The sequence below is a fragment of the Pseudopodoces humilis genome, chromosome 5, assembly GCF_049639895.1.
Source record: "Pseudopodoces humilis isolate 2021_Gansu_Grassland_sample_001 chromosome 5, ASM4963989v1, whole genome shotgun sequence".
Lineage (NCBI taxonomy): Eukaryota > Metazoa > Chordata > Aves > Passeriformes > Paridae > Pseudopodoces > Pseudopodoces humilis.
Window position 1 is genome coordinate 66,666,754 of NC_142204.1, and position 18,554 is coordinate 66,685,307.

At 43.7% G+C, this 18,554-nt stretch overlaps 1 protein-coding gene across 5 annotated transcripts; it reads right to left on the reverse strand.

Annotated features, from left to right (window-relative positions):
- Positions 1-1,224: 1,224 nt before the first annotated feature.
- On the reverse strand, positions 1,225-18,142 carry MCM10 (minichromosome maintenance 10 replication initiation factor). 5 transcript variants are annotated; one of them, XM_014255156.2, is made up of 20 exons: positions 18,103-18,142; positions 17,148-17,198; positions 16,061-16,381; positions 15,159-15,272; positions 14,435-14,569; positions 14,056-14,230; positions 13,184-13,349; positions 12,502-12,669; positions 11,056-11,172; positions 9,819-10,018; positions 8,796-8,896; positions 7,698-7,799; positions 7,482-7,599; positions 6,895-7,123; positions 5,899-6,058; positions 5,110-5,228; positions 4,131-4,244; positions 3,234-3,379; positions 2,980-3,022; positions 1,225-2,600 (listed from the first exon to the last, which is right to left on the reverse strand). In XM_014255156.2, exons 2-20 carry the CDS (start codon positions 17,152-17,154, stop codon positions 2,517-2,519), a joined length of 2,619 nt encoding a protein of 872 aa, XP_014110631.2. In that variant the 5' UTR covers positions 17,155-17,198; positions 18,103-18,142; the 3' UTR covers positions 1,225-2,516. The 5 variants fall into 5 exon arrangements, with proteins under 5 accessions (XP_014110631.2, XP_087911938.1, XP_014110632.2 ...); XM_088055812.1 differs by having other exon boundaries at positions 18,094-18,128; XM_014255157.2 differs by lacking the exon at positions 18,103-18,142 and adding an exon at positions 17,967-18,076 and having other exon boundaries at positions 15,168-15,272.
- Positions 18,143-18,554: the final 412 nt, after the last annotated feature.

Here is an 18,554-nt window from a genome sequence, read left to right on the forward strand (position 1 = left end):
TACAAAACAGGTGCAGCAAGGCTGAACAGCTGATGGACTAGAAAGAAAACCTGACCAACAAAATCAGATTGCTGCAGCTACTTCAGGTAATCAAAGATTATGATGAGTTGTGCATTATTTATTTTTTCTGGTCACTCTTGATATACTTTTATATACATATATATATTCTATTAATGTAAGATAACTAATATAGTTGGCAAAATCATATTAATATAAAATTCCATGTGTGATAATGTGTTTAAGGATTCTAACATCCTTTTTTCTGCACAAAATCAACCAGTGAATCAGTTTCAGTACAAGCTTACATGGGAAGTCATTGGTACAGCTGATGGAAAATGTGGATTTTATTTTGTTTTTGAAACAAATATTAAATTGTAGCAAAACCAGCTTTAATGGCTGCACTGGATTATTTCTGTGGCTCAAAAACTCTGTTGTGACTTGTGTGGCTGAATAACCAAAGTGAACTCTGGGGAGGCAGGTGCTGGGTCTGAGGGAAACACCAGGGTGCTGCAGCTGGGAGTCACCCAAAAGTCCAGTAACTGCTGGTCCTGCAGGATCTCTGGGCCAAACCCAGTTTTGAGACAGCTTTGAGCAAAGCACCTGCCATTATCTCATCTCTTTGCTGTGACCATCCTGACTGACCCTAGCTTCTCTGTTGTCAGAACCCAGTATTCAGGAATCAGGGTGGTAGTGCAATCTCTGGCACAAGAGAAGCATCTCAAAATAGTGAGGCACATAAATTCAACACATTCATCTCCCCCATTTCACTCCTTGTTTACTGTTAGAGCTTTAGCAAAGCAACTGGTTTGGTTTTCTTCACCCTATTTTTGCAGACAAGCATTGCTTCCACACTCCCACAGAGATACATGTCTTACATATCCCAGTCCTAGAGTCATTTATGAAAATAAAGCTTTAACCCTCTTTTGACATCTTAATTTCTTCAGAATCTCCTTTCCTTGGGCCCAAGAGGCAGGAACTGGAAAAAATGTGAAGCTTTCAACATGCTGGCTGAAGACTGATACCAATATGGAATTTCATGGTGGTTTTGTGACTCTAGGTGAGAAACTCCTGTTAAGTCTGAATGAGTAAATTCTGTAAAAGCCAAAATTACAGACCAAAAATCAGTTCCTTTTGGTGATTCTGCACTGAGCTTGTGGGCAAAAAAAGTTGCTGAGGAAGCAACTCTTCCCCCTCCTCAGAGAAATACCATGCAGACCCAGGGAGTGTTTTATTCTGTACTCTATTTATTCTGAATGAGGAATCCACAGGAGATGTTGCCAAGCAATGTCACAGTTACTGATTTTGTCCCCTGGCAGTGACACCCCACTCAGCAAATGGTACCAAACAGGAAACCGAAATGAATGCTATTGGCCAAGTTGCACCAATAAAAGCACCAGTAAGAGATGAGGGCTGCAGAATGCTGAGGTGAATCTGTCCAGTTGCTTCAAATGAAGTAACTTATTTATCTTCCAGCCCCTGTGCAAGCAAACAACAGGCAGCAACAGGACTGCTGGGCCACATGAGATGTTTAGCAGCACTTTGATCAAATCACTAAGGTCAGAGGGGGTTTAGGAATTTAAAAATACCCTGTGATCCTACTGTGCATGGAAGAAAAGGCAGGGCCAGGAAAAGGCTCAGGTCCAGGAAAAGCTGGTTAAATGCCCCAGGCATTCCTACAGAGCTGTGCTGTCAGAAAAATGCCTGTACAGTGACAGCAGTTCTCAGGAGCCACCACTTGGAGGGAGATTTGATCCTGCTTGGTCTGAGACAGCTACTGTTCCTATTTAAAACACCAGAAAAAGCATAAAAGCTTTTAAATATAATCACTCAGCTCTTTAAAACCACTCACAAAATGGTGCCAGATTCATTGATTTTTTTTTTTAAATGGGAGCTACAGGTCTGTAGCCACAAGAACACTGTAGTGTGGATGGTGCTGGGGGACAGGGAGCTCCAAGTCTCCAGCATAAACACTGCTGGCTGGCAGGGCCAAAGTCATGGAAGAGTTTTATAACAGGTAAACCAAGGAAAAGCATAGAACTACTGTTTGACATCTATTCCTAAGGGTTCAGAATGAGTAATTTTGAAGCCAATAGAGAATACTCTGTGCCTACAACCCTCTCACACCCCTTTTTGTCCATGAGCTGAAGACAGGTTGGCATGAACACATCAGAGTATTAATTTCATAAGTGCTTATGGAATCTACAATCATTCCCATTCATGATGTCTGTCACCTAATAGTGAAATCACTCTTGTGTTGGTAGTTGGAAGGAACAGGCATGAATGTGTATTTCATGTGCAGTCTTATTCAGTCAATTAAAAAAAGATCAAAGTTCAATATCCATGCACATGCAATATCCAAGTGGCCTGGTGGACACTTGGCAGATGATCTTTTCATCAAAAACTGATTCCCCTACTGATTCATCACTAAAATCTGAATCCTCTTGGCAGTCCAGTATAAATGTGTGTTTCAGACACAAAAATCCATCCATATGTTGTGAAAAAAAATCAACTCCAGGTCACTTAAGACTATTGAGAAATTTTGGTTGTTCTTCTCCTCTTGGTAAAAGCGTTTCTCCACCAATCTTCGGACCTTTTTTCTCCTGGAAACATTAACCATGAAGGAAAAAAAGTTAAACGTGTGGTAGGTGTCTCCCAAACACTTCTCTGGCAGAAACTGTGGTAGGGCTAAATTACCTGACTAAACACTGATCCTCTAAGGATCTTGACATTCTGAACTCTTACAACTTTGTTCAAAAGCCATTTCCCCATGGTTAAATAAAACAAATCTTCGAGAACAGAAAGCAAAAAGTAGAAGTCCACTCTAACACAGCCTGCAGGCACCTGTGTGTGCCTGACAAAACGCAGAGCTGCTTGGCTTTGCTGGGAGCTTGTAAGGGCACAGAACCAAAGAGAGGGACAAAAGTACCATAGGAAGCAGCTGGAGTGCTGAGGTGCTCAGAACTGCTGGCTCACACTTACCTTTAGCATCCCATCTCGCTCCCACTTGAAGAGGCCACAGTTACTGAAAGATGAAGATGGCAAGTGAGGACCACTGCACTGTGTTTGCTACACAGTGTGAGGGGATCCTAAAGTAGCCCCGCACCCAGCCCATGCTCCTTAGCACAAGGGCTAACATTCCCCTTTTAGGACACAGGTATGTGACTCACAACAAGTTACTTGTGAAGGGACAGTACCTAAGTCCCAGTCACTATTTCATGAGGCTCATTTCTTACCTGCAGTGCTTTTTTGGAAGCCTGTCAAGGGAAATAGCTCTGCTTCCGCAAGGACATTTGAAAAATCTCTTGATGGCATCATGCCAGAGGTAGTCATGGTTATCCTGCACACAGGTCTCCAGAGGCTTGAAATAGGTGTAATTACACTGTCAGGGAGGAAAGAGAACGAGCATATGAGACCTGTTTTGAGGGCTGGCAACAGCTGAATGTTCAGAGGAAAGCATCCCTGTCCTCTCCCATCCTGAGGAGCCCAGCAGTTGGATCACCACCCTAGGCTTTGTCACTCCTTCTACTAATGCCATCCTCCCCTTGCCACCGCCATGGTCCTGCTCCCAACACTTCTTAGGGCACAAGCATCCCTCTGTGCAATCCCAAAACAGGTAGGGAAGGCAGCAAGAGGGTAAATTCAGCAGGGGCTGAAACTTTGTAAGTGAGAAGGTAATGCTTCCCTTCCTCTCAGTACATTTGGGACAGTCATAAAGATCCACTCCTCTTCCTGATGGCAAAGTCCCTGGAAATGCAGATAGAGGATTCCTGCCCACCCAGTGTTAATGTTTTCAAGGAATTTGCTTATTTTTGCATTAAATATGGGCAATTGAGGGTCCTGGTACAAAGCACTTCCCGGAAGAAATAGAAAAATTCAGGACAACAATACCCATGGAAGCACTGGCATAAAGCATTGAGCTGAGATGTTGAGCACAGCACTAAACCTTGCCATGTCTCAGTCACTCCATGCACAGGCTGCTCTCAGCAACAGGCATAAGGAACAAAACATCAATCCCTGCACTGGACCACAGCCAACACAGTGACAGATGGGAATCTGCAGGATAGTTCAGCACCATTTTGTAGAATCCATGTTCCACTCCCCTGCTGGTACCCTGGCTCCCCTTCACTCACCGTTTTACATGTCACAACTCGGCATTTTACTGCTTTAATGTTCCTCATCTTCTCTTCCAGTTCTTCCTTTTTCACCAGTGGCTGAAAGTACTGCTCCTGCAGTTCAGCCTCAGCCTGTGGGGCACACAAAATGGGTTGTGAGGACACAAAGAGGGGAGAAGCCACTCCATAAATGGCCTTAGGGCAAATTATTACTAGGCCTGCTTGAAGCAGACTGCAGTCTGGAAGCAGAGAAACACATCTCTCTTACTTCAAATAATCCATTATTGTATAAAGGCTGTAGTTCACCAGCACTGAAATGAGCTACCTCTGAAATGCAGAGTGGGAAGGTTTAACAACAGCAGGAAGTACTGAAATAAGTACACATCCATGAGGACAGTGCAGAGAGAAGTCAGGTAGGCAAATGTAATTAATGGAATAGGGTCTTAGCCAAATACTACTCCCCAGAAGACCTTAAAACAACTATGACTTCATGCCAATAAGTGTCCAAGATAAGAGCCCTGTGCCGTTGGAGGTGCTGTAACCCTGAGAAAGTGTTCAGCAGAGTCCCCAGTGTGAGAAACCCAGCCTCAGCTCTTCAGGGCACCTGATGGCATTTCACAGCTGACATGAGCCACAGATGAAGGTGGCAGCTGCCTTTATGTGGCCAAGATGTCAAGTAATGAGGGACAAAAGAGGCATATGGCTCATTTGATTTTAAGGCAGAGGGATTTCTTTGATTATCCACCAATAGAAAACTTCACTGATTCTTCCAAACACAACAAAAAAAACTGATGTCAACTGGCAACATGACCTCACCCCTAAGGCAAAAGTGCTGACTTGCAGGCACTGTGCCCTGTGTGCCCAGAGACACCCAGCCCTAGTCCTTGGGACAATCTGGAGCCTATGAGATGTTTGGGTGCCTGCTTCTTGCTGAAATCATGAAGTCCAGTCAGATCCCAGTTCTAAGCCCTCAGTCATGGCTGGATGGAGGCCATACCTCTTTTAGGACATCTGTGTGCTTGGACTTGGCCTTCAGGATTTTCTGGAACTCTTCTGACTCCAGATAGGCCAGCTGCTCACGCCGTTTCTTTTGGGCAGGTTCCAGTTCATCCATTTCTAGGGAGACAAAAAGGTTCAGTCCTACAAAACAAGGCTGCGATGGCTAAACTTGCTCACTGCAAGGGATTCTGCAAGTCTCAGGTCTCCCAGGCAGATGTTGAGGTCAAACAGCAGCCTTTCATAGTTTAGGAACATTAAAACAAGTTCAAAATATGGCTTCAGAAAAATAAAATAATTTTTTAAAAATAACATTGCATCTTCTCTCAAAGCACTGTACTAGGAATTTTCACATTACTCCCAGGAGTGCAAGCAGTGTTCCCTCACTGACTGATGAAGAAACTTTAAAGGGAATTATACAATTCATATAACATCACACAGTAAATCACCAGCAGGCAATCTCAAGTTCCCACAAAAAATTCAGATACTTCCCCAGGTGGGATTAGTTCTTGGTTTCCCTTGGTGAAATCAGCCTTGCACTGCAGATGCTCAAGTCCCAGAAGAAAGGGAACAGAGTTGAGCACAGGGAGCTATCAGAGATTACATTTCACACTTTCTCCACAAGGTTAGAGATTTTTTTAGTCTTTCCAACAAACCCTTGAAGTTCCAAACAGGCCTAATTTTGCCTCTTTTCAATACAGTAATTAAGTCCTTAACCCAGGGCAAGTCCTGCTCTGTCAGTAGGACAGAAGCACTTTTTTTTTGTGTTCTAGAAGCTAACAGTACATACCATTGTCTGCTTCTGTACCTTGTGGCTGAGCAACATTTTTCTCAACTCGTTCAACAATTTCTAGGACATCCTCAAGATCAGTCCGTTTTCTCTTGACACTGTTTGGATCTGTTTTAGGGAGAATCTGGCCTTTTGCTCGTAGTCGTTGTATTGCAGCCAGCTAGAAAACAGGAAAGAGCAGGGAAGTGTTGGTGACCTGTCTGGCTCCCAGCTCCTACTTACAGAAATAGCAGAAGAAGGCTGTCAACTGGAAGAGAGAACATCCACTGGCCTGAGCATGGAGCTGGCTGGAGAGAGGCCCAACAAAATTCCCAGCTCTGATATACACACAACCTCTCGTGACTTCCCAAACCATAAAATCACTTCTCCACAGGTGTTACCAGGCCTAGTGTCTCTGCAGCTGAGCCTTACCCGATTCACAAATCAGTAAGTTTTTCAGAGAAATGAAATCACTTGAGATTTCCACAAACTGATAATAATTTGGAACTAATAGAAAATTTCTTACTATTATTCCTTCTCATACTCCCAGAATGCTAAGACTTCCTCATTCTTGCTGGAAGAGAAAAGTGTCTTTGACAAACAAATTAACATATTTTTGCCAAAAAAAGATGCAGTCTGTTTTGGCTAGAAAACAAAATTATCCAGACTCATGACACAACACAGCTAAATCAGTTGTTTACCTTCCTGTCACAAAGAAAACACCTGCAATACACTGCACTAGCAATGCCAGAGTTTAGCACTCCAGGGATTTTCAGCACAAATCCCTTGCCTTAAGAGACTGACTGAAGGCAAGATGGCAGCATGGACTTTGGCATTAACAGCTATCAGGAACTACAGGTATCCTGTGTGCTGCAATGTAGGCCAGTGTGATCCCACAAATGAGAAACTTCACTAACACCAGAACTGAGCTGGGCCATATCTGACCAAAGACTCCTACCGCAAACCAAATTTCCCTTAACCTCTCTTTAATACTTAAAAGATCAAAAGAGCTGGTACCTTTTTGGCTTCTGCCAAGCTGTCTAGCTTTGGCCTTGGAGGTGGAGACTTGTCAAAGAAGAGGATATCTTCTCCTTCTGAGAAGCCTGTACCTAGCCTGGGCCTTTTAGGAGTTGATATTTTTGCAGCTTTGGGAAATTCTGCCCCAGGCACTGGGGAATGGACGGAGGTCTGTCTGGAGGAGGATGGGAGAGCAGGAGTGCTGGCTTTACCTGTGTTCTGAAGAAACCTTGTAAGACAAGAATAATCGTTCAGTTAGGGACACAAGTCAGAGATAGAAATGTTTAAGAAACAAATTGGAGGGGATGCAGACTATGATTTTTTACTATTTGGCCTTTTAATTGCTAAAAGAAACACACAGCAATTTTGGTATTTGGGAGAAGAAAACAAGACTGGTAAAGGACTCACTGGGGATCACTGAAATCAAGAATGACTTGAAGAAATCAAGAAAGACTGAATGACCAATTGTTTTCAAAGCTAAAATCAGAGACAAGCATCACTCAAAGCTGAAAAGTAAGAAGTGAAAACATAGCTATCCTTAAGGCTACAATAACAGACCCCTTCCTGTGAAAGCCAGTTTGTCTTACCGCCTCTGAATCTCTTCAGATCGCTTTTTTCGGGCCTCCAGCAATTTCTGTTTCTGTTGCTTGAGCAGTGCTGAAGCAGAGATAGACTGGAAATTTGCCCCTTGCTTCTTTTCAGCATCTGGGAAAAAAGAATAAACCAAAATAAAAACCCACTTTGTTCAGAAAGAGGTGGAGTGATTTTAGGAGTGGGTCTTCCTTCAGGCAAAAGGACAATACCTGTTTTGGTCCAGTGTTTGCAGAGATTTCGTGCTCCAAAAGTTGGCTGTGCCAGCAGTTCCCTGAATTCTTCAGAACACTGCATGGGTCTCTTTGTTGCACCTGAGTGGAAGAGGCAGAAATACAAGATTTGAAGTGAGGAAGAAAAGCAGGCCTGGCTTTCGGGATGTAAAGTCATCTAGGTTGGAAGAAACCCTTGAAGGTTTCTTGACCACTTCTCAAAACAAGACCAACATTTACATTATATTTGGTTGCCCAAGGTCTTGTCATTTGTCACAGACATTTCTATCCTTTCAGCACCTCAGTCACTCAGTTCCTCATCAGCCTTGGCTGTCTCTGTTACTCCCACCATTCCCATTTTCAGGATGCTTGGAGTCCTGAAGCCTCCGTACTGTATCCCTGAAGAATTAAGAGCAGCTAAAAGCTGCTATGGACATACACTATGTTGTCTGAGGCAACTGATGGAACTGAAAGATGCAAATAAGAGTAAGTGGCATCTAGAACACAGTTTGAATAATCTGTCACCTGCTCTACAAGGAGCATAAATATTAAGTGCTTTACAGAAACAAAACAGAGGCAGAGAAGACTGGTGACATCCCAGGGGCGACAAAAGGAACATGCTTTGACACAAAAGAAAAGCCCTAGAAACAAGGTGGGTTCTCAGGAGGTCTCCTGCATTGCAAACCTGACTGATTTATACTTAGTATTCATTAGAAGCTTTCAAGGTTGACAGAAGTAATTTATTTTAATCAAATAAAATAAATTCTCTGGTTCAAAGTTCTTAAAACTTCCAATTCCCATTAATCTGGCAAAGATCTTCTGTCACTGTCCAAAGACAGAACAGGAGACTTAATTTGGGGGCACTGATGTAAAAAAGATGCATGGAGCCACGCAGTTGCTTAGTTACATTTGCCTTGAAATTGTGATCTCAAGAGGGAAGAGGAGTTTTCACCAACTGAAAGGAAGCTGTCTGTAAATGACCCCTTCTGCACCAAAGTGACTGCCAGGTTCATTCAGTGACTAGAAGGCCCTGGGACACATCACACATTGAACTGAAAACATCTAAAGAGTGAAGAGACTGCTTGGGTAACTGGGTACCAATTTTCTGCCTGGTTTCCTGGACAATTGCATCAGATCCTTTCACGACCAGGTTGGAGAGAGTGGTTTGAATCTTCCTTTTTGGCACAGCAGCTGCTGCACTAGAGAGAGGAAACAAATACAAAACATCAGTTTTCCCAATCTTAGAGCAAGGACAGAAGCCTGAATACTAGCCCAATGATACAACAAAACTGTAGCCACCCCAAAGGGCCATCTGTCTGTTTTTTGGAAGGATGTGAATCTAAATTCAAATTCCAGCATAATGTTTAGGATCTCCCATTTCTCCTTTTGTTGAGATATGTATTTCCTATGCATTACAGGAAAACTAAACATAGATCAAAGCTTTGTTTTGCTCACAGGTTGTTCCAGGGATGGAGAGGAGGTTGGAACTGCTTCATTTCTGTGGAGTCACACCAGGTATCAGAAGGCAGTGGTAAGGGAATAAAAGCTGTGTCCAAGCACAGTGCTGGATCCAGCCATGACTCATCTTTCCACGGCTGTCTTCATGGGATTTGGATAAAGGACTCTGCCATTATGGGATGCACACTGATCTTGGTCAGTCCTATTTCCTCATTAACGCAGAGTGACACTATTATTTCAGCCAAAGAAGACATGAGGAAATGCAGAAAACTCTGACTCTGGGATTAAATGCAGTAAGCCGTAAGAAAATACAGTTACAATCTCAGAGACTTGAATGCTTGGGATATCATGATCTCAAAGCCCATTAATCTTCTGAAACACAAAGCTGCCTGGCTTCACACCACAGTACTAATGTAGAGGTAAAAACAACCCTCACCACATCTTGGTGCCAACTTAAATTTTTTCCTGTCGAACAGCAGCTCTGTTACCCCATGTGGCCTGTAGGATTATGCCAAATGTGGGGCTTTATTCCTATTTGGTGAATGTAGTTAAGGCAAAGGCATTCTCTAAATGAATAGACTCCCTTAGATATAGCTTCAGGCTCCCTTGTACTGGAGAGGGAAATTCTGTTCAAGAACAAGGGAAATAAATGGTTTATCTTACACTGTGGCTGCATATGCTGCTGAAGAGACTCCTCCATAGTAAAACCCATCCTGACACAGCCTCTCCTTCAAAGTGGGATTTTTCCGACCAAATCTTTTGGGAATGCGGCCACCAGAAAAGGTGGACTGCAGATCTGCCCGCTTTGAGCTGACCTTCTTGTACTGGGACTGTATGTGATACTGACAGTATTCACAGTCATTCTGAAAAGAAATGGGAGAAGCCTGTTACAGAATATCAGCAATTACAATTTCCTTCATTCCTCTCACCCACATGCCCCCTTGTATGGCTAAAATGAAGTAACATCTCCACTGTGGTATTCCAGCATTTGATCAACTAAGCAAAAATATGCCCACACTTGAGCAACAAAAAACAAAGTTAAATTGCCTATACTCATCACTGGAAACAACTCTGTGCATCAAGGAATTTTAAGGCTATTCCTTTAAGTCAACTCATATCCCACCCAGGACCTCTTGCCCAGACTCTGTATTCTTGACTCTACTCAGTTTTATGTACTGTATGCAGAGCCTCCTCCTGGAGTGGATCTGCAATCACAGTCTTCATTGGCTACAATTACCTTCTGTATTTGTCTTCCCACTTCCCACACTTCCAGCTCTCCCCCGGTTCTTCATTCCTTCATTTTTTTCTCCTCCTTCTGATACTCTACTATCTACTGCCCTTCTGACTGATACGAGGTTCCTTTCAGGTATCACAGCATCTCCATAGCCATGAAGTAACATAATCCACAAGTCCTTTAAACTACTACAAGTCAGTAATGTCCTAAAAGAAGGATCCCAACCCTTTTTCTTCCTCTCATCTCCAGTGCCCTACATTCAGGTGTAACAACTTGCAGGTATGCTGGACAAGAGAGCTCATTGGGTTAAAATCATTCAAAAAAATAGCCACTCCCAAAAAAAAATCTTATGTTTTTCCCTGGATGAGTTCTCTAGCACAGTGCATGGAAGCTTGCACTGGAGCAAAGGAGAGTGAAAGGGTATGGCATCATGGGTCAAGACCGTCTCCTTTCACTGCAGCACCAACCTTGCATTTAGGGGAATTCCCTGCACAGAGACAGCACAGAAACAGCTCCTCTGGGTTTCATCTCTCACTTTCTCCACCCACTTTAGTTAGTTGTAAGTTAAGATCCAGAAACAAGTAAAAAAGTCAGAGTATCAGTACAAAATCATCAGCCAGATTTTCACCAGCAGTTTAGGAATGCCCTGACTACTGAGATACAGACCAGGTTCACAATTTGTGCACAAGGATCACCATTCTTCTTTCTGGCTTTGCAGGTGCCCATATCCAGAGCTTCTCCCATAAGAAGGATCTTCTGGGGATGGTCAACGGACAAACACACCTAGACAGAAATCAGAACACTCCTGGATAGGCCTCTTTCTAGATGTCACTTGTTTGTCTTTGATCTGGTTCAGTACCTCTGGTACTAACAACATAGTCTTCAAATGCAGGACTAGCTTAAGAAAACCAAGTGTCCTATTTAGGTTGAGAAATGGCTCAGTTAAAAAGAAAAAGGTGAATTTATTTCTCACAAAGAGATGAAAGACATTTGTATTCTATGCTCAGAGCCTCAGGAAGCCAAAAAATGCCTAAGGCAGCTCAAATTGTGCTGTAAATGGTCCTGTACAGCTGCTTGACTCTGGACACCATCATGACCCCCACATCCAGCAGGGGATGGGAGGAAGAGCTGTACCAGGGCTCTCTGTCCTTCTCCAAATGTCTTGGTCCAATCAAAACTGAGTCCTGTGCAAGAAGAGCATCAGATTCACACAAGCAAATACACCAGGGACTGTTGTCTGTAGCCGGGGACAATTTCAGAAGTCAGTTTTAATGTAATAAATGTGAACATTTTAGCTACGACAAGCCATTCTTCACAGTTAAATGCAGCCTTCCTCTTAAATCTGGTGTGCCTTTTTGCTCACCAATGGGACTATCTACTGCCTAGTCATGCTAACTTAAGCTATTCTATAGCTTAAAAGATAATTAATGAGATCCTTAATTTTACTATTTGGAGAACTTAAAATGCAGAACACTGTGATCAGCTACTAGACTGAAATTCCCCTTGACAGAAGTAACTGGAAACAGATTCCATTGCAGTGCAATTAAAAATATATTGATTTATTAGTAAAATGAAGCCATCTTAAATGTTCTGCATTTATAAATAAACAAGTGAACTACTATGTATCAACTGACATATTTACATAATAGATTGTTTGTCTAATAAATCAAATATTGCTGCTTCTCTGTTGTGATTTTTGAATCAAATATTTTGTAATCGTATCTCATGCTTGAATTAGAAGAGAGAAATGTGCTTCACCTTTTTTGGCTTTGAGAGACCTCTAGGTTGAAATAGATGTTGCACTGGAGCAGCTGAATAAAATGAAATGAAAATGCACTCCCTATATTTGTGGAAAAGCCAACTGCTACTGAGAGTAGATTAAAAATTGAAATAAACTCTGGGTTTAAATGCTTAATAGGACTTCTTGAAGTCCAGTCTTCCAGGAGGCCAGGAGCAGATACACACCATGGAACAACCTGAATGCAATTCAAACTTGTTGGGCAGACTGCTGCAATTTCAACCTGAAGATATGTTATAAAGCTAAATCTCAACCCAATATGAAAAGGTTCAGCTATAGGTTTTTATCTACAGTTGAATGAAAAGCCCTCTCACCTCATCTGAGCCTTCTTTGGGTTTCATAGGGTTGGCATTAAGCAAGCCAATGACTGTGCCTTGGTCGGTCTTCCAGTGCTCCTTGTGGACTTCACCAAACAGGAAGAGCGAGACACACTCGTTGAGGTCCCGTAGGTCGTTCAGCCGCCAGATACTGAAGGTCCTGCCCTGGAACAGATATTCCCTTTCCTTTCAGCTTTGATGGAGACACACTGACTGCATACCCTCTGGCTGTTTCTTTTAAAGAGATATTCTGACTTTTCCCCAGGATTTTTGTGATTTAGGAAAGTATAATTTGTAACCTCAGAAGAGCTTAGACACAGTATCTCCAGCCATCCATGTTGCCAGTTCTGGGGTTCTTACAGGCCAAACCAGCAAATAATTCTGCTACCACCAACCTTTCTGATACCAAAACCGGGCAGCACACTTGTTTGTTGAATGAAGAGGTTTTTACCCCACTGAACACACAAAACCATGGCATATCCAGATTTATTTCATCAGTAACTTTCCATGGGATACATACAATACTGGATGAAACGAGACAAGCCAAGATCTTTAATACAGAAGTTTTCCATTAACTACATGAAGCTGGCTAATTAAGCTGAAGATCTAGGAAAGTTTCTCAGGAAAGATGACCAGCATTTCACTTGAACTGAGCAAGGGATACAATGAAGTTACTTACATTATTTGCACTCTGAGGAGTGACCTTCTTCACTATGACTCCAAATGTGACCCAGTCTATTTCCTCCAGATTTTCAGTAGCAAGTTTGTTCTTCAGCTGTGACAGTCGGATGAGCTTCCTGTTAGCCATTTTCCTGTCCATTTCAGCTGAAGACACCCGGGGTTTTCTAGATCCAGTGAAAGCAGGTAAAAGACAACACATCCATTGGCACAAATCAAAACCAACCAGCACTTTCCTGGGGAGACTACATCTTACACCTCTGTGCCTTACTTCGCCCTGAAGTCACTTGAAATAAAACCTCCCATATCAGAAAACTACTGATGACACTTGGTCGTGGACACTTGGTTTTTGTCCAAATAGGTGCATTGCAACTCAGCCCCAAGCCTGCACTAAACTCTGCTCATTTCACACTAACCAAGAATGGCTGACTGAGCTGGGAATATAGCTTGGGTTCTGGTGAGGACACCATGAGGATTCAGAGTCCTCTTGTGGCCACATTGAGTATAGGGATGGTGAGTGGCTCCTGAGGTTTCTGTGTACAGCAAAAACTGGCCCAACTGGAGCTCAGCTGGGCTTTGCACATGCCCACTGCTTCCCTGCTCCACCCCTGAGGATGTCCCAGGAAAGGCAGTGGTAATGAAATAAGAGCTTTTCTGTTAGAAAAGAGCAGAGGTGAAAACAGAAACATGGTACCAAGATGAAAGTCAATGTTACACGATTACTGATCAACCAGCCCCTGCTGTGGCTTTGTGTTACATCCCCTGGTGACAAGTGACTAATCTGACATAGTTAAACCATGTATATACATTATGTTTTCTTTGCCTTTACTGGAGGGGCTGTCCCCAGACACGGCTCAGAGCCGGGCTGCTGACCTTAATCTCAGTCCTGAGAAGCTTTCCACAGACACTGGCTGTGTGGTTGCACTGGAGCACGCGGGCACGTGTGAAGTCTTCTCTCTGGTCACCTTACTGGGTGTGTTCCCTACGGCAGACTTGAGGGGCTGGAACGCCAGACTGAGGACTTGCCGTGGAGGAGGAATCTTGTTCTCTTCGGCAGAAGAAAAAAGGCATAGGTCCCATTACAAAGAATACAATAATTAACTGTAATAAGCTCTCTGCCACTGTGACCAGACCACTCCTGGTGCAGTGAGTAGTATAACACTGTCCTGGATGTGTCCACACCACTGCTGGGAACTATAAGTTTTCGACAGAGGCTCAGTGTGTTCAATAAAAAGTGGACTGAGAATGGTACCTGCTGAGGATGCTTTTGATTTCTGCATTCCTCGCTTGGCTGGTGGTAAAGGATTGCCCAGCTGGGTCGAGAAGCATGGTGACTCTTGCAGCTTCTGAACTTTCCTTTCCTTTAAGGGTAGACAGGGAGATTTACCTGGCCAAAGGAACAAAAAACTGAGACCTCGGGATCTGGATTCAGACTCTAAGCCCTGCTCCAAAATGTGTAATTCCCAAATAATAAATCCAAGCCAGTGCCCCACATGAAAATATTTCAGCCAAGTTGTCAGCTGAAATGCAACAGCTGAAAAAGCCCCAAAGACTCTTCCCCATGACAGCTTAAGACTTTGGATGTCACTGCAACCTCAAAGGTGTGGAAAGTAGAAACAACCCCTGTTTTGCAATCTTTGCATGAAGTTTCATTAGTACATCCAACATGCTATAGCAATGAACACAGCTGTATATACTGGGTGTACCAACATCTACCAGTAAGAAGGGACACCTCCGGAAGAGTCTGCAGCACTTAGTCATGAAAAGTGCCCAACGTAGAATTAATTCATGATGCAGAGACCAAAACTGTTTTAATCTGTACCTGTAAGAAACAACCTGTGTGGGAATATACCAGACCGCCATTCCTCCTTGCTACTTAGTGCCCACTTCAGGATTATTTTAAATTCTGCCTACAAACTCACATTTGTAAGCAAATAAATAATAAATCCATTTAATTAATTAATCCATTTCATTACCATCATTACCAGGGGTTTTCTTCTCAGGGCCTGAACTGGACTGTTGCCCAAGAGCAGTCTTCTGCAACTGCTCCTGTAATGTCTTCATCTGTTCTTGCAATTTTCTCAGCTCAGCTAGGAAAGAAAGGAGAAGAAAAAGGATAATAATGAAGACAGCAGGAAGCCATTGCAAACAGGGATTTATGAGATCCCTGGAAGTCTGGCAGTCTTACTGCATCATGGAAACTTAGAAAATGAAAACTTGATTCACAATGCAGATTTACTTGATTCTACACAGCTCATAGTGAAGGCAAACTTTTCCACATAGCCTGGAGCTCTCAGAAAAATATTTTATTTAATTGTGGCATGTTTCTTCCCACATTGAGTAAAACTGTCTTACTCACCATCAGACAATTTAAATGGCTGATGATTGCACTCCTTAGCATTAAGAAGTACTTCCTTATATAATCAAATACACAGCCGGGACACAGGAAAGCTGTGGCTGACTCTGCTGCCACAATAAATTCCACACTTGTAGGGCAGAACCTCCTGTCAATAAGCCCTGAGGGGGAAAGTACTGGTGTGCTGGTGAAAGATGCCAGGATTGTGTCTGATGCCTGCCCTGAAGACTGCAGCAAGATTGCTCTTCATCAGACAAGGCACAGGTACACAGGCAACCTTCCCTATGTTACTCAGCACAGCACTGTTAGTCTCCCTGGCTTACTTAAGTCTTCTGCCTTAAGTAGAGATTTGGTGAATTTGGCCACTGGCCACTGAAAACTGAACTTAGAAACTTTCTCAAGGCCTTTCAGTATTTCCTCTCCAGCCATCATCAATAAGAGGGAGGCCATACCTCCTGCCCATTAGCTCTCTAGAGATGGAATATATAAAACGAAACAGATCAAAGATGTTGTTTCAGAAACCTTGCAGTTCTTCATTGGTTTTCTCCTTTGCCTGACTGGAAGCTGAAGTGGGGACAGCTTTCTCTGCCTCCTCCTCTTCCAGCAGGTCATCTACATCTCCAAACAATGTAGTCAAGTTCTCCTTCTCCTCATCAATCATACTGTTCTCAGCATCAACCTCCTCAGTATAGGATGCATCATCTTCTGCATCAAAGAGCTCATCGTATTCATCTGGTTCTCCACCCTCATCCTCTGGAGCATCTTCCTCCTCAGGAGAATTCCTCTCCTCAGTTGCTTCGTTTTCTTCCAGGAGGGAAGCCAACAGATCCAAGTCATCATCAGCTAGGGCAAAAATTAGACTCAGAGTTATTTCTGTCCAGTTAAAGAAAAGCTACTGAGGAATAAAACATCCAAGACACCTTGATTACAAGCTAATGACAACTGAAACTAAATCAAAGCAGCAAGCAGCATTAAAAAAAAAATACACTTCAGGTTTAGCTAAAGGCATCTAGAGCAGCTTCTGGCTGTGAGGACAGATGGAAAAGTAGTTGCAGATGCTCTCAGCTTGTGGCACAGGTTGGCAACTCAGCAGAAAACTTGCCAGCTACTCAGCACTGACTTTTCCTCCTATGCAGTTCCTTCAACATCAGCTGCTGCTACACAGAAAAGCCTGGAACCTGTAAACTTGTAGCCAACAGACAGCCACGTGGCTTTCGCCAATGGAAGGGGAAGAGGGAGGTGCAAGGCAGGCAACAAAGCATATCTTCGGATATAGTTTGCTCATGGAAAAACACAGAGAACAAAGAAATAGGGACAAAGGGACAAAAACGGAGACGAGGTAAGTACAGAGAGAAAAATAGGACAGAGCAGAAATGAAAACCAAGAAACTGATTTAGTCTTTGCTGCTGAGGAAAACACCAAACCAGGGAAGGCACAGAGCAGCCTTACAGGAAAGTGACAAGAAGGAAAGCAAGAGGCAACCTCAGCAAATAAACTCAGTAGAATGTAAATTCCTTTGCTAAAAGCCTTACTGGGTTTTCTGAACACTTGAACTTACTAACTAAGAAGACAAGCTTTCCACTGAAAGGAAGAAAATTTTCTCCCTTACCGTCCATAGTTTCACCAGGACTTCTTCAAGAGCCCCTCAAGACAAAATATTCTGTTATGAGGAGGACAAAAGTGATACTGTTAAAGTACATATACCTCATCTAGAAATATATATTGTGTTCAGACTCCTTATTTGACAACTTGCAATCCACCAACTTGGTTCTGTTTACAGCTGCAGATGAAGGCTCCACTAAATTTAAAACTTGCACATACATTTTCTACATCAAAAGTCTGACCCACGCTGAACCTGCTGCAGTGTAAAGATACTACTTTTATATAAAAAAAAATCCCATTACAGAGAATTTAAGAAATGCCTACCACGTTCTCATAGTAATAACCATTTCCACCTCATCTGATTACACTAAGACCACCATAATTACAACTAGCATTTAACTAGTTATTAAAGTCTAACTGTTGTTATTCTCAAAAGTGCACATTCTGCGTTTCTCACAGCTTCTCCATTTAATGGAGAAGGGTCTGCGAAAAACAATCAGCACGGGCGGACATGAATAGGCCAGGGAAGCTTGGATAAGACGGATGGGATATCCAGAGACCGAATGAGTCACAAACGCAAACTCTAACTGTGCTTACAGATCTTCATGATGCAGAATCTTTTGTTTCGCCCATAAACTCCGCTTTTGATAATTTTCTCATGCTCCAGAATATTCATTTTTAGCAACACTGCATAACTCGCACGAGCAGAGAAGGCTAACGACCACCGCGGACCCCGCGCTTTTTCTCTCATGGTTCCGCTCTCTGGCCCCCGCTCGGCCGCCTCTCCCACCCAGCAGAACCCCGACCTCCTCCGGGGCTCCCCGACCTTCGGACCAGGCTCCATGCCCCGGGATCGCTCCGTGTGCCCCGGGATCGCTCCGTGTGCCCCGGGATCGCTCCGTGTACCCCGGGATCGTTCCTGTGCCCCGATTCCCCGCTCCCCTCACACACACCCCGCTCACCGCCGCGCGCGCTGCCAGTACCCGCCAGAATTCGGACCGGCCCCGCCCCTTCCGCGCATGCGAGCAAGAGCCATCTTTAGTGCTGGCAGCCGCGGCGCTGCCCGGCGCCATCTTGGCTGTGGGCGGGCGGAGGGGAAGTGGCGGGTGCCCGCTGAGGGGAGGCGATGGCGGCTTGGGGAGCACGGAATCGATGGGATTGGAAAAGTCCTATCGAGTCCAACCTATAGCAGATCACCACTTGTCAACTAGATCATGGCACTGAGTGCCACGTCTGGACTTTCCTTAAACATCTGCAGGGACGGTCACTCCTCCACCTCCTTGGGCAGCCCGTTCTAGTTTCGAATCACCCTTTACGTAAAGAAATTTCTCCCAGTAGTCCAGCCTAAACGTCCCCTGGTGCAGCTTGAGGCCATGTCCTCTCATTCGGTCACTGGTTAGCCAGGAGCAGAGCC

What these genes read in the sequence shown, in the direction of transcription:
- MCM10 (XM_014255156.2), bottom strand. An exon ending in TCTGAAGAGATTCAGAGGCG is followed by an intron (nt 7,124 to 7,481) that starts GTAAGACAAACT and finishes TTGTCTTACAAG; the next exon opens with GTTTCTTCAGAACACAGGTA. An exon ending in GCTTGGCAGAAGCCAAAAAG is followed by an intron (nt 6,059 to 6,894) that starts GTACCAGCTCTT and finishes CCTGTTTTCTAG; the next exon opens with CTGGCTGCAATACAACGACT.